The sequence below is a fragment of the Malaclemys terrapin genome, chromosome 2 (assembly GCF_027887155.1).
Source record: "Malaclemys terrapin pileata isolate rMalTer1 chromosome 2, rMalTer1.hap1, whole genome shotgun sequence".
Classification (NCBI taxonomy): Eukaryota; Metazoa; Chordata; order Testudines; family Emydidae; genus Malaclemys; species Malaclemys terrapin.
In genome coordinates, this window is record NC_071506.1 from 84,088,094 (window position 1) to 84,100,846 (window position 12,753).

Sequence of the window (12,753 nt, forward strand, 5' to 3'; positions counted from 1 at the left end):
CTTGCCACACTTCTTTTAAGATTAGATCCTTTTACCCATATCTAGGATCGTTTCAGCTCATCTTTAGAAGTGCCTCTTTCTTCTGCCACACTTGTCTTCTGAGGTTGGGAGGTATGTCAGTTCGATACAAATAGTGTTAGAATGTTGAAAACATACAATTTATTCTGGTTCAGTGAGTTCATTAGTCTCCTTATGTTAGTTCAGGCAAAACAGAAAAAGCTCATCAACAGTATGGAGGATGCACAGGGTTTTAGGAGGTTTACAGAAGAGAACGACAGCATTATTAGTAGGTTCAGGTATGAAAATAAATCAAGCCCTTAGATTTAGGAACTGACTTTATGCAGGATGATGTGTATTAGAGGTGATTTATATCAATATGAAATTAGACTGGCATTCCATTTTCCAGCGTAACTATGACGTGAACTTAACAGCGTTTTCATACAGTGATTCATGAATAACATCTGAGGAAGCCTGGATGGTGAAGATGAACAATCTACAGTGACTGAGTGACTGTAAAAGTATGGCTGTGAAGCATTACACATGATATGACCAACAGGAAAATCATTATCTGTGGACAATACTGTAAAACAATATAATTAGTTACAAATAATTGCTGAAAAAAACTTTCTAGAATCATTCAATTTTTTGTTTACTATTGACCATGGCAATGGAACATAGCTTACCAATGGCTGCTTTGACTTCAATAGCCTCTGATTCCTGTGAATATTCACTGAGTCCAGCTGCATTAACAGCTCTGACTCGGAAAATGTAGTTCTCACCAGTGAGGAGTCCATGGCAAATGAATCTAAAGCAAAACAGTAAAGGAACATTTAGAAAACCCTTATCCCACTGTAGTGAATGGGAGTTTGCCATTGACCTGAGTGAGGCCAGGATTTCACCCCTGTAGTAGCTGTACTGCAGTGAGACAACATACAAAGGAGATTTGGATATCAGCAGGAAGGCTAATATGAAATTTTATCTCAAGGAAGCAAATAGGTTTGTTTCAGTAATAATGTCTGGAAATGACTGTCAACCCGATCTGTATGTGAGCAGTTCTTATGCTAATTTAAGGGTTCTGTCTGATAAAAGCAAGGCTTATGGAAGTGTGCAAACGGAGGTGAAATATGGAAAAATAAAATGAGCATGTTGATTTTTGTGAAGAAGTTAATGATCATTGCTCCTTTTAAAAATGAAATATTCATTTAATTGCCATATTAACCCCCTATAACATTGATCTTGCACAGCCCAAGTATAGCTAGTGGCAGGGATAAGTACAATGTGATGGGCAGGATAAGGAGAACTTCTCAGTAAGCAATCAATTACTTCTGCCTAGTAGCAGGAGAAAGGTCAAAGACCGGAAGGCACAGCTAAGCACCTCATTTGCATAACAAGGATCACACTCCTGTCTCCTGAGACATGCCCATTCTCCAACACCTACCACTTTTTTCCCTGAGCTCATGAGAGTATGGGAGTTGCTGTGTCAGGGGGTAGCTTCCTTCTGCTCAGTGCAGAGGAATACACAGACCTAATTGCACCCACATGTAGCCTCTGCTCACGCTTGTACTTTCCAACGGGTACATCACAAAGACTTGCAAGACCTAGACCTGTCTGCTTCAGTGCCATGCTTATAATGCTAGGTGTAAAGTTATGTGGTTAGTATGAATTTCTGCTATAATTTGTCTTCAACCATACTTGAAAAATTACAATAACCATGAAAGTTACAGTAACTATAGAGAATAAGAGCAGAAAAAAAGATATCAGAATTTCAACTTCAATTTCTTGCTTCTAAACATCACACAGTAACCTCCTTAACATTTAAATAGGGGAATCAATAGTGGACAGAAGGTTGATGTACATTTTTGCCCAGGCAACATCTTCATTACACTATCGCATAATAAATAGTAATGGTTGTAAGCGTTTCATGGCAGGGACCATCTTTTACTCTGTGTTTGTAAAGTCCTCAATACAACAAAAGCCCCTCAATGCTGACTGGAACCTAAGCACGCTAGTTATACAAATAAATAATAATTCTCTATCATGGTGGCTAATGATTGTAATGTTAGCAATATTAATCAGTTACTATAATAAGTCATAATAAGCCAGACCTGGCTTTCCATTACAACATAAATATTCAATAACTCCCTTGAATTCAATGGAATTTCTCTGGATTTACAGCAGTGTAAAATTTACTCAGGCAAAATTCCTATTAGGACAAATTTTGGTTTAATTTATGAAGGTGTAAATCTGGAGTAACTTCATTGACTGACAGAATGAATTTAGTATGAATAAAGGATGTAAGTTCTGTATGCAAATAATTAGTACATTTGCAATGTAGCATGGAATTTTCTAATGTGCTCATGAGTCTCTTTGATGATGAAAGTGAAATAGCAGTGACAGGAAGGGCAGTTGGAGGGAAAGCAGCCACATTTGCTGATGTCATATTAGTTATACAGTTCTAGAATTATTTACCATTGCCCTTCAAAATGGAAAGCTTTGCTCCCAAACACCATGCAATCTAGTTTTCTAAGTTTGCAAGCTCACTCATTCATTATCTTACTATTTTGTACTATTGTACAATAGCTAACCTATTTGTTACTCTTGTTCTTTCCTTGCTTGCTGCCACTTCCCCTTTTTGTTTGTTTGTTACACTTATTTGTTGCCTCTGAATTCAAATTAGCTTGTAAGTTTCTTGGGGTCAGAGACCATGATTTAATAGATGTTTGTATAGCACCTAGTGAAATGTGGCCCCAATCTTGATTCAGACCTTAGTTTGTTACCACTATACTAGTTATACTATTATTGTTATAGCCATAAAGTATGTAAAGCAGCAAACAAACTTGCCATGCTTAGGGACCAGCAAACCTGCCTTCCATGTTTTTATGACCACTACCTTGTGCCTTTCACTGGATTGTTATTGCTTGGTTCCCAATGGCCAGATCCAGCTATGCTTGCTTCTACGTAGTACCCAACCAACTCCTTGGCATCTTTAGATTCTGTCCAAGTGACAACCACTGAGGTATCTGTATTCCTGGTTGGTATAATACGGCCTGGGACTTTGGGAATATCTGTGGGGACAAACAAAAATAAATTAGTGACCAATAAGGGTAAAATTTACCAACATCAAAATAAGGATCACATTCTGCTCTTGATTATGAAAGTGTGAATCCAAGCAACTCCAATGACTTCATCTGAGTTTCTATACTCCAAATTTACACTAGTGTAACTCTGAGTAGAATTCAGCCCTCAACTTCTAAAGTAGCCAACGTTACTCTATTATGGCTACTATCTTGGATTTTCCTCCACAAGAAGTCCCTGTATCAACTTTAGAAGTATTAGATTTAGTTTTGGTTTAGATTGCATAATTTGATAAAATAAAAACAATTAGGGCTGGTCAAATTTGGAAATTCTTTTCTGTGAAAATTTTCAAATGAAATAAAACATTTTTTATCCAAAAAAATTGCCCATTTTTTTTATTATTATTTGTGGTGTTTCCAGTTATTTGCATGATTATTTGAAGTCTTTGATGCCCTTGATTAGCATCTGCCACCTCAATATATACTAAAGGATCCACAATTCAAGTCACAATGAACAATGAAATAAAGAACAAATCACTGTCTACTGTTCACAGTTGTGTCAATTATGGAGCATCCATGTGTCTGCTTCAAACAAAATAACTACCCGATGCTCTTAAAGGGTAGCCACAGACATGGGATAATATGTCTGACTATACACTTACCAAGTTTGTCACCCACCACAGTAGCTTCAGTTGCTTCTGAGGGCTCACCAATGCCAGCTGAATTACAACAGCGAACACGGAAACGGTAAGATTTCCCTTCAGCCAAGTCAAAAACAGCAAAGCGAGGAGACTTTACAGGGATCTCAGTGTTCACTCTCTGCCAGTTCTCTGTGCCTGCAGTACACTGCATTCAAAACAAGAAAGAGCCATTAGGACAGAGCTATTCAATGCACAGAACTTAGTAGACAATCTAGACTGCCAAGAAGTTCCATCTGACTGCCAACCCCACAGCTATTATGGAAGATGGGGAGCCACATTCTTCTTCTTGACCAGGCCTCAGAATGTGTAAATAGACTTCCCACCTCATGAGTTCTCCAAGTGATCACCTATTTCTAGAGGCTTCCTGTTTTCACTATGTCATAGCTGATACATCCTAGAATCCTTTGTGTGTAGGAAGCACTGCCATTGCTAGGACCAAGTCTGCATCATATCCTGGGATCAGTGCTCCAATCCTTGCTCTGGCTCTAGAATTTTCAGGGGGGGAAAAGAAGCATCTTTCACAGAAAGGTCTCCAGTATCATCAGAGGTGCAAAGCAGTAACATCACCACAGTGCTTCTTGGAGCTCCCTGGCCACTCCAGAGCATCCTTTGAGGGTGGACTGCAGCACAGAATGCACTAACAATGTGCAGTCCCTGCTCTCTTCTAAATCCAGAGAATGTGATTGTTGGAGGCTGCTGTGAGGGGCTGCAAAGTAGAGGTGGTTCCTTGCACTTTCTCCCTTCCCTTATGTACTAGGTCATGATCAGCCACAATCTGGCCTTGATTTTTCAGGGGTGGAGGGTGGGGGGAAAGCAAGTGCATTGAATTTGTGGCTGATGCTTGTTCCAGGTGGCCAGAAGTATTGCATATGATGAACACTTCTGCTACCAATATTACTGAGAAAATAAAGAATATGTTCACTCCATGTGGGTCACCTAAATGGTCCTCAATTTGTTTGAGGAATTTCAAATATTCCTCAGGAAAACGTTAGTAGCACACATCACATCTGCGGCCTGTCACCCAGCATTCAATGGGCTAGCAAAACACTTTCTTGTGCAGACACTTAAAAGGGCATGAAGGTAAAAAATGGAGGGAGAACCCTGCCACGCTGTGTTGCAGATTTTCTTCTGTCATGTATACCACAGTCCGCGGTACAGAAAATTCATCATTCTTTAAATGTACTTTGCTAATTAGATTTGATTTACCAGATTCACAAAGTAGAGAACCCACAAAGTATGTCTCTCATGATTTTACACCTAGACCAGTAGGGAACAAAGAGGGGAAAAACAAGCATTGTCAGGAGGATTTGGGGGAGCAGTAACAGACCAGGAAGAGCTAAAAGGGGAGAAAATTAAGAATTACATTGGCCAGCAGGTACAACATAAAGATTCAGAAAAGAGAGGGCACTAAAATTAAGACAGATGACTGTGTATGACTGGAAAAGTGCTTATCAGCCAATGAAAATCTTACTATAGAGGATGAATGTGAGAATACAGATGAAGGAGGAAAAGAAGAGTTGATGCCAAATGGCCCTCTGGAGGAACATCTCCAGCCACAGTGTGAACCCAGACCTCCCACAAGACTAGCCTTATTTACACAGGTGAGGTATCTGTAGGATTCTGCTTTCCCTGTACTGCACCCTTATGTAGAAAGTCCATCTGCCTATCTGCTAGGAGGTGGACCCATGATGTAGTTCAAGTGAGAGGCACACTCTGCTTTCACTTTCGTGGATATTTTATCTTTGTTCTTCTTTAATCTGTGGTTTTCCTTAATCAACAGTAAAAGTCATCTAGACTGAGTGCACATGTTATGATCTTTGAATATGGAAAAGACAATAGTCCGAAGGTCTCAGTATAAAGGGTACAGTAGCTTGGGAAGATTAGACAAGAGGGCAGAGCAAACTTTTAAGAAGATGACATTTTACTTTACTTTGATGCAGCAATTTTACCTTTTCCACAAAGTACATGACACCCTCATGACCCCGTTCTCCAGGGGGTTTCCAGCTAAGCACAACATAGTTCTTGGTGGCTTCAATAACATGGAGATCTGATGGCGGGCCGGGAACAACACCCTCTGTAGAACCGGACAGAAGAGAAGGAAGTTTAGGTTTGAATCAGGTAGCTAGGTTAGCCGAGTCCCTAGCCCTGCCCCAGGTGTTCCTGAGAAAACATCAATAGACTTATTTCTGTCAGGTTGGATAATTTCAAAGCTGAGTGATTTTAAAATTCCTCAAAATGTGCACTGACTTATTTGAATTTCTGAATCATTATCCTGATGAAAGCATAAATCAAGTATCTCATACGGATCTCACTGTTTTGAAGTGTGATTTCTTTAAAAAATAGCAGAGTTAAAAATATCTAAATACTGTTTCTGAATTTGCATAAATTGTTTTCATGTTTATTTATTTGGACCTGAATAACATAAACCATGACAGCTAACCTCAGAGGTATTTTAGGCTACAGAGATTTTAACTGTAAAGGACTTTGGGTCTGATCCAAAGCCCATTGAAGTCAGTGGGAGTCTTTCCATCGACTTCAATCAGCGCCAGGTCAGACCTTTTTAAGAGAAGGTATGTGTTTACCTGCAGGTTCTTCCTCAGTGACAATAATCTGTCCTGTCCAGGGAGCAGAAGGGTGACCTGAAATAGAGAGTAGATTTATCATGAGAGTGAGACAGATCAGAAACTGTTTTGAAAATAATGAAAAAGTAACTCATTTACTATTTAAAGCAAATGGTTGGAATGACATGAGATTTATGTAATCTTCATCTAAGATACTGAATGTTCTGGACAAAAGTTTTAAAAAACGATTTTAGAGTTATTATTCAAATGTCAGTTTAAAAACAACAACAACAAAAACTACACACACAGTATTTAAGAAATCCTGGACACATTTGGTAGTGCACTGCAGCCCATTAGCAGCACTGTAAGCCTCCTTTATTTGTACCAAGAAGGGTTTCAATAATGAAAATGGACTACATTAACAGAAGGCCAGATTGAAAGCTTGAGTCCATTATCCAGCAGATGGACTGGCTGAAGACATTTTATTCTAAGTGGCAGAAATCCTGCAATGGTTATTAGATTGACCCAGGAACTGGGAAAGCCTCCCAGATTTTCTCACTGCCAGTCCAGTGCATTGTTCTGCCTGTTAGACTATTAACCTGTTCAATGCACTTTCACCTTGGAGTAGCGGATCTCCTCACAGATGAAAGTCAGATCTGCTGAGTTACTTTTCTGAATTGCTGCAGGGCCATGAAAGGTAGAAGGGAGGGAAGAAAAGAAGGGGATTGAAGAGAAGATCATCCAGGAGTAAGATAGACTAAGCAAGGGGCAGCATGGAGGTAAGGAAGGGGAGAGATAACAAGGAGGATGGAAGTATGCTATGTAGATCAGGCTTCCTTCTCATGGACAAGCTCCTCACTCATTCCAAGTCTTGCCTTTCCACTCTCCCCAACAAGAAAACAATAGAACAATGCCTCCCAAGTCCCAGGTTGCTCTGAGCAAGGTGGCGATTAACTTTCCTGGGCATTTAGAGCCTGAGCCTTTCTCTAACATTTCCTTTTTTTTCATTTCAAGTGGGGTATTTTGGTTATCTGACTACAGCGCTGGCTGGCGATCCCTGTGGCATCACTCCTGTGGCTCTGCATGCCATTTGAACAACTCAGGACAGGGTTCAGTACAGTATTTCCCTCACCCTGACTTGTTTTAATGACAAAAACTTCAGAATAGCATGGGAAGACCTGGACTTTAGGCTTGTGTTTCGGCATGGGATGGATACTTGGAAGTAAAAATAAACATTTAAATAAAAATCTACCATCAGCGCTGGGAAGGCCTTTTTGTCATTTAAAGAGCAAAACTGGCAGTCCACAGGATAAGGAGTGTGACTCACAAAACATTAACTTTCAGGATAAAGAGTTTGAGCTTGATTCTCCATTGGCCTACTCCAGTTTTATGCAGGTGTTACTCCATGGCTTTGATAGAATTAGGCTCCCTTACCTGCTACACAGCAAGAGACTATTCATGGAATCTGCTAATAAAACAAAAGCAGCACTTTCCAGGAAACTGCTCTGCTCCTTTTTTTCAATTTCCTGTAAGTACACAGCTTTGTATTTTAGATAACAAAAGACAAGCTTTGATGAGAAGATTCAGCCTTCAAGTTTGGGGGTTTTTCTTGGCAAATCCAAGTTTACAAAAGATGATATTTTGTTTTTGCATTGCTCCCTCTTGTGGAAACTTTGAGGTCTTACAAAACAAATGTGCATAGATTCTTGCAGGAGTCAAATTTCTTAAGCCTCTTAGGGCAGTGGCTCTCAACCTTTCCAGACTAATGTACCCTTTTTAGGAATCTGATTTGTCTTGCGTACCCCACGTTTCACCTCACTTAAAAACTACTTGGTTACAAAATCAGATATAAAAATTTGAAAGTGTCACAGTGCACTATTACTGAGAAATTGCTTACTTTCTCATTTGAAATATAAATATTGTACTTGCATTTCAATGTATAGTATATAGAGCAATATAAACAAGTAATTGTCTATATGAAATTTTAGTTTGTATTGACTTCGCTAGTGCTTTTTATGTAGCCTGTTGTAAAACTAGGCAGATATCTAGATGAGTTGTACCCCATAGAAGACCTCTGCATACCCCCAGCGGTATGTGTACCCCTAGTTGAGAACAACGGTCTTAGGGAATATATTGAAAAACTCTTACTTCTAAGCCTAGCTCTGTCAGAGGGATCCAGAGCCGCCACAGGCTCAGAAACCCGTGATGGTATGCTTATTCCAGCTTTATTCACCGCCCGGACTCGGAATATATAGGAGCGACCTTCTATCAAACCCGTGACAGGGAAACGAGCAAACTTCACCGGAGTCTCATTGCATTGGGTCCAGTGAGTGGTGCCAACCTCACATCTGAAAAAACAAACATTTCAAGTAGAACTGAAGATGGAAAGAGAAAGAGAACTCCGAGCACACACCCCTAATACTCCAAACAGCTGTTCATGTCCATTGTTGATCCTACCAGCCTGCCTAACAGCTTCACATATTGCCAGCATAAAAACAGCCTCACAAAACGCTAAGGGTTCAAATACCTTATGTGAATGCTGGCACTAAATCCTCTGCAGCTGCATTGCTTCTTTCCTGAGGTAGTGAAAAAGAAACTTAACACTATTCACTGATTAAACACTTTAAAGTGTGCCTCAGGATGTTCAATGAGAGTTTCAAATTCACCATGGGAAATGAAACACACAACTCCCCTTCCTGTTTATAGGAAATGAACTCCTCTGCCTTTGCACTGAAAATTTACATCCTCTGCTGAACATCCAGCAAGTATAATTGGCTTCATGGGACGTAAAAACATAAGCTGTGTGTTCTGTGACAAGGTGGATAGACCCCACACAGCCCCTAGATGGGATAGGGTAAAAAAAACCTCTAGCATATAGTCAGACATGACAGCACATTGAATGCTGCCAGGATTATCAAGGGAGGCAGTGACTGCAAGCAGTGCATCAGCAAGGCTTGGTTGTCCAGCAGTAGTTCCATGGCAAAATGCTGGTGAGCTTACCAGGCAGCAATAACCTGAGTCTCTGGGAAAGAGAAATGTAACTCGCAGCAGGGAAGGTGTTCAGGAGAGGCTGAGGTTTTTAGGAGACCAGGCTGGTGGTCTAATTAATTTGTTTCTTCCTATGCACATTAAAGCTAAAAGAAACTCTGCACTTCTCTCATGCTTGAACTATGGGCTGAAGGAAGCTCTTTTTCCTTGTGGGGAATCAGTTATGGAAAAGCCAATTTATCTTATTAGAAACCCAGCACTGCAGGTTCATTTTGTCTTATGTGTCACTGCTCTAGCCAGCCCATCTGCACTCATGATATATAACAAGACAAAGATCTATCTTCAATGGCCTCCCAGTTTCTAGGAACACGATAAATAAGAAGATAAACTAGCAGCTCCATTAACATTTTTGTTGCTTCTGAAATAACTGCTTGGGTAACTATTCCTCTGCCTAAATAGTTCTCTGAACCCATAAGAAAGCCTTTGCTTTTTGACAGGTATTATTGTTTGTATTACAGTAGCACCCAAAGGTCCCAATCAGGATTGCAACATGATAGTCTTGTGGCCAAGGTGTTGGGCTGGGACTCAGGAAATGTGGGTTTAATTCCTGTCTCTACTACAGCCTCTGTAATCTTGGGCAAGTCACTTGGGGGCTAGGCACCAAGTGGCCTTATCGAAAGTCAGCATCTTTAGGCACTTAAATACCTTTGAAAATTTGCCCCCTGGTGCTTCTGTTCCCTACCTGTAAAACAGGGACAATCTAGCTACCTTAGGTATTTAATTGTAGCACATCCTGTAGTAGCGGAGCACCTCACTCTCTTTAATGTATTTATCATCAGAACACTCCCTGAAGAAAGGAAATACAATCATCCCCCTTTTACAGCTAAGGCAGAGGGAGAGTGACTTGCCCAAGGTCACGTAGGAAGTCTGGGGTGGCGCAGGGACTTGAACCAGTCTCTCCTGAGTCCCAAGTCGCCTAATCACTGGACCCTTTTCCACCCTTTATCTGTCTTGCGCATCTTAGATTGTAGGTTCTTTGGCGGCAGTGCCTGTCTCTTGTTATATGTTCATATAGCGAATGGGTCCCTGAACTTGTTGGTGCCTGTAGGTACTATTATAATATAAAGAATTAAAACCAAATGTGCTCAGCACTGCACAAACAAAGAGAGAGTCCCTACCCCAAATTGTTCACAGTCTAATTTATGACAAGATGTAACAAATGAGTGTAGAAATGAGGGTGAAGGTAACAATAATGGGAACAGGTGGTTACATACACAATAAGCAGGTTTTGAGTCAATTTATTAAAATGATATAAACAAACAAAAGAAGTAGTGATCTCAGTAAGCCCTACTGACCACATGCCTGGCCATTATCTGTTGACAATTTACTATAGGCACCAAGGCAGAAATAAGTCTTGAGGAGGGGTTTAAGAATAGTGATGAATATTTGCATTTGTAAGATCTAAACAAAGTACAGAGCTAAAAGTAGATTATTAACATCTTCTATGGATTGACAAGCAAGAGGGTAATAAGAGACATCCTGTGGCTGAGCTAGCAGTTACCTGAATTGTTGACTAACGTTGTTTGATATTAGTTCAGTTTCAAAATTAATTATTTTTCAGTGTCTTGTTCTGTTGTTTTTTAATTCCTGGGGGGGGGGAGGGGAGGATGGAATTTAGACCAAGCTCATATCAGTTAGGACGCTACGGGAAACTGGAAAATGATCAAACAAAAGAAAACGTGCTTGAATTGAACACTGATATACTTAGACCTGCCCCACGGTCTAGGTCTCTCATTATAAATCCTTATACACACTTCTGAATAAGCGACATTCTATCACTGATTAGTATTGCCAACTCTCATGATTTTATCAGGAGTCTTACAATATTTGGTGTATTCCATAAAGCCCCAGCTCCTGGAATCCTGTGATTACATGTCAGAATAACTGTGTGGCTGGCTGAGGCAGAAGCAGACACAGGTTCAAGCAGGGACTGGCTAGTATGGAAACAGGGATGAGCTAGAGCAGGAGCACAGGCAAGCTGTCAGAACTACTAAGCAATGAGAATGCTCCTAGCCAAGTAATAATGTTGAACAGAGTGGAGAGACTGCTATGCTTAGGCGCTTATGTACCTGCTTTGGGATCACGTGGGTGGGTCCTCACCTGTGGATTGGCTGAACCCTGGTTGAATGGCACAGGCCCTATCACAAGACCTGCAGCAAATTCCCTCTGATGACTCATCACACTCTCTGGCTCAGGGGTGACTTATCAGGTTTAAACAGGCTCAGGGGTAATTCAGAGATGACTCATCACATTATGTGAGCATCTCAGGTCTCATTTCTTTTAAAAGTAATTGTCAGAGAAAAGCTTGGCAATATGATTTGAGTGAGCCCCAAAGGTTCAGAAACCAAAAGGCAAATATAAAGAACTCAACATATATTATTTGATAGCCAATATCATGATTTTTTGGTGCCTGACATGATTTTTGAATATTTGGGGTTGGCAATACTGCAGAAGGAATCCCAGGCTGACTTATTAAGGGCCTGATTCTGCAAATTACCGAGCACTGTCTGCATGATACTGAGGACTCGAATCCCACTGAAGTCAAAGGGAGTACAGGGTAAGGAGCAACTCACAAGATTATTTCCTAAATAATTAAGGGCCCAATCCAACTCCCACTAAACTTAGTGGAAATAAAATTAGGCCCTAGGAGTCTGAATCTGAAATAGAAAAGCAGTATTTTTAGCTATCAAGAAGAGCTACAAATGACAATATCACATTTTATGTCACTAAATTATTATTAGGCTGTTGAATAACAATGATCAGCAATACAGTAGTAGGTACAGTTTGACATAAATACTGACTTATCAATAAAGTATCCAAGGATGGGGCTTCCACCATCAACAGCAGGTTGTTTCCAGGAGATGATGACATAATCCTTGTTAGCATCCAAGCACTCCACATCCAGTGGAGAAGCTGGGGCTCCTGGCATTTCAGCATCTGCATCTATGAAGATGGAGATTTACATTTTTAAATCTGAGTCACAGTTTTTTCCAGGTTACTCTTTAAGGGCCAAACTCTGTTCCCATTGAAACCAATGAAAGTTTTACCACTCACTTCAGTGGGACCAGGATTGGGTCCTACATCTTCCTTATTATTATAGATTTCTTTTTCTGTTATCAATATTTATTAACACCCAGTATGTTGCAGCATATTGTAATCATTGATCGAGGCCCTCTAAAACAAACCAAATCAGGAATCTTGCTTCTTGATTAAGATACTGCCATACTTCAAGTAAAATCTCTTGGGTGATTAAATGTCATCCTGCTGCTTTATTGACCTAAAATATCAAACTCTATTCTCTTAGCACTGGACAGTAGCTCAGGCAATGTTGTTTGGATCTAGAGTGTTGTAGTTTTCAAGGACAAAGAG

At 40.2% G+C, this 12,753-nt stretch overlaps 1 protein-coding gene across 8 annotated transcripts in view; it reads right to left on the reverse strand.

Moving 5' to 3' along the window:
* Window positions 1-12,753, reverse strand: part of MYOM1 (myomesin 1) — a 107,383-nt gene that overhangs the window by 55,575 nt on the left and 39,055 nt on the right. For all 8 annotated transcript variants that reach the window (XM_054017452.1, XM_054017451.1, XM_054017448.1 and 5 more), the window contains 7 exons: window positions 12,186-12,327; window positions 8,485-8,684; window positions 6,358-6,414; window positions 5,725-5,849; window positions 3,737-3,920; window positions 2,891-3,065; window positions 684-805 (listed from right to left, as the gene is read on the reverse strand). In XM_054017452.1, coding sequence (XP_053873427.1) covers window positions 684-805; window positions 2,891-3,065; window positions 3,737-3,920; window positions 5,725-5,849; window positions 6,358-6,414; window positions 8,485-8,684; window positions 12,186-12,327 — 1,005 coding nt within the window. The remainder of the gene's footprint in view (window positions 1-683; window positions 806-2,890; window positions 3,066-3,736; window positions 3,921-5,724; window positions 5,850-6,357; window positions 6,415-8,484; window positions 8,685-12,185; window positions 12,328-12,753) is intronic.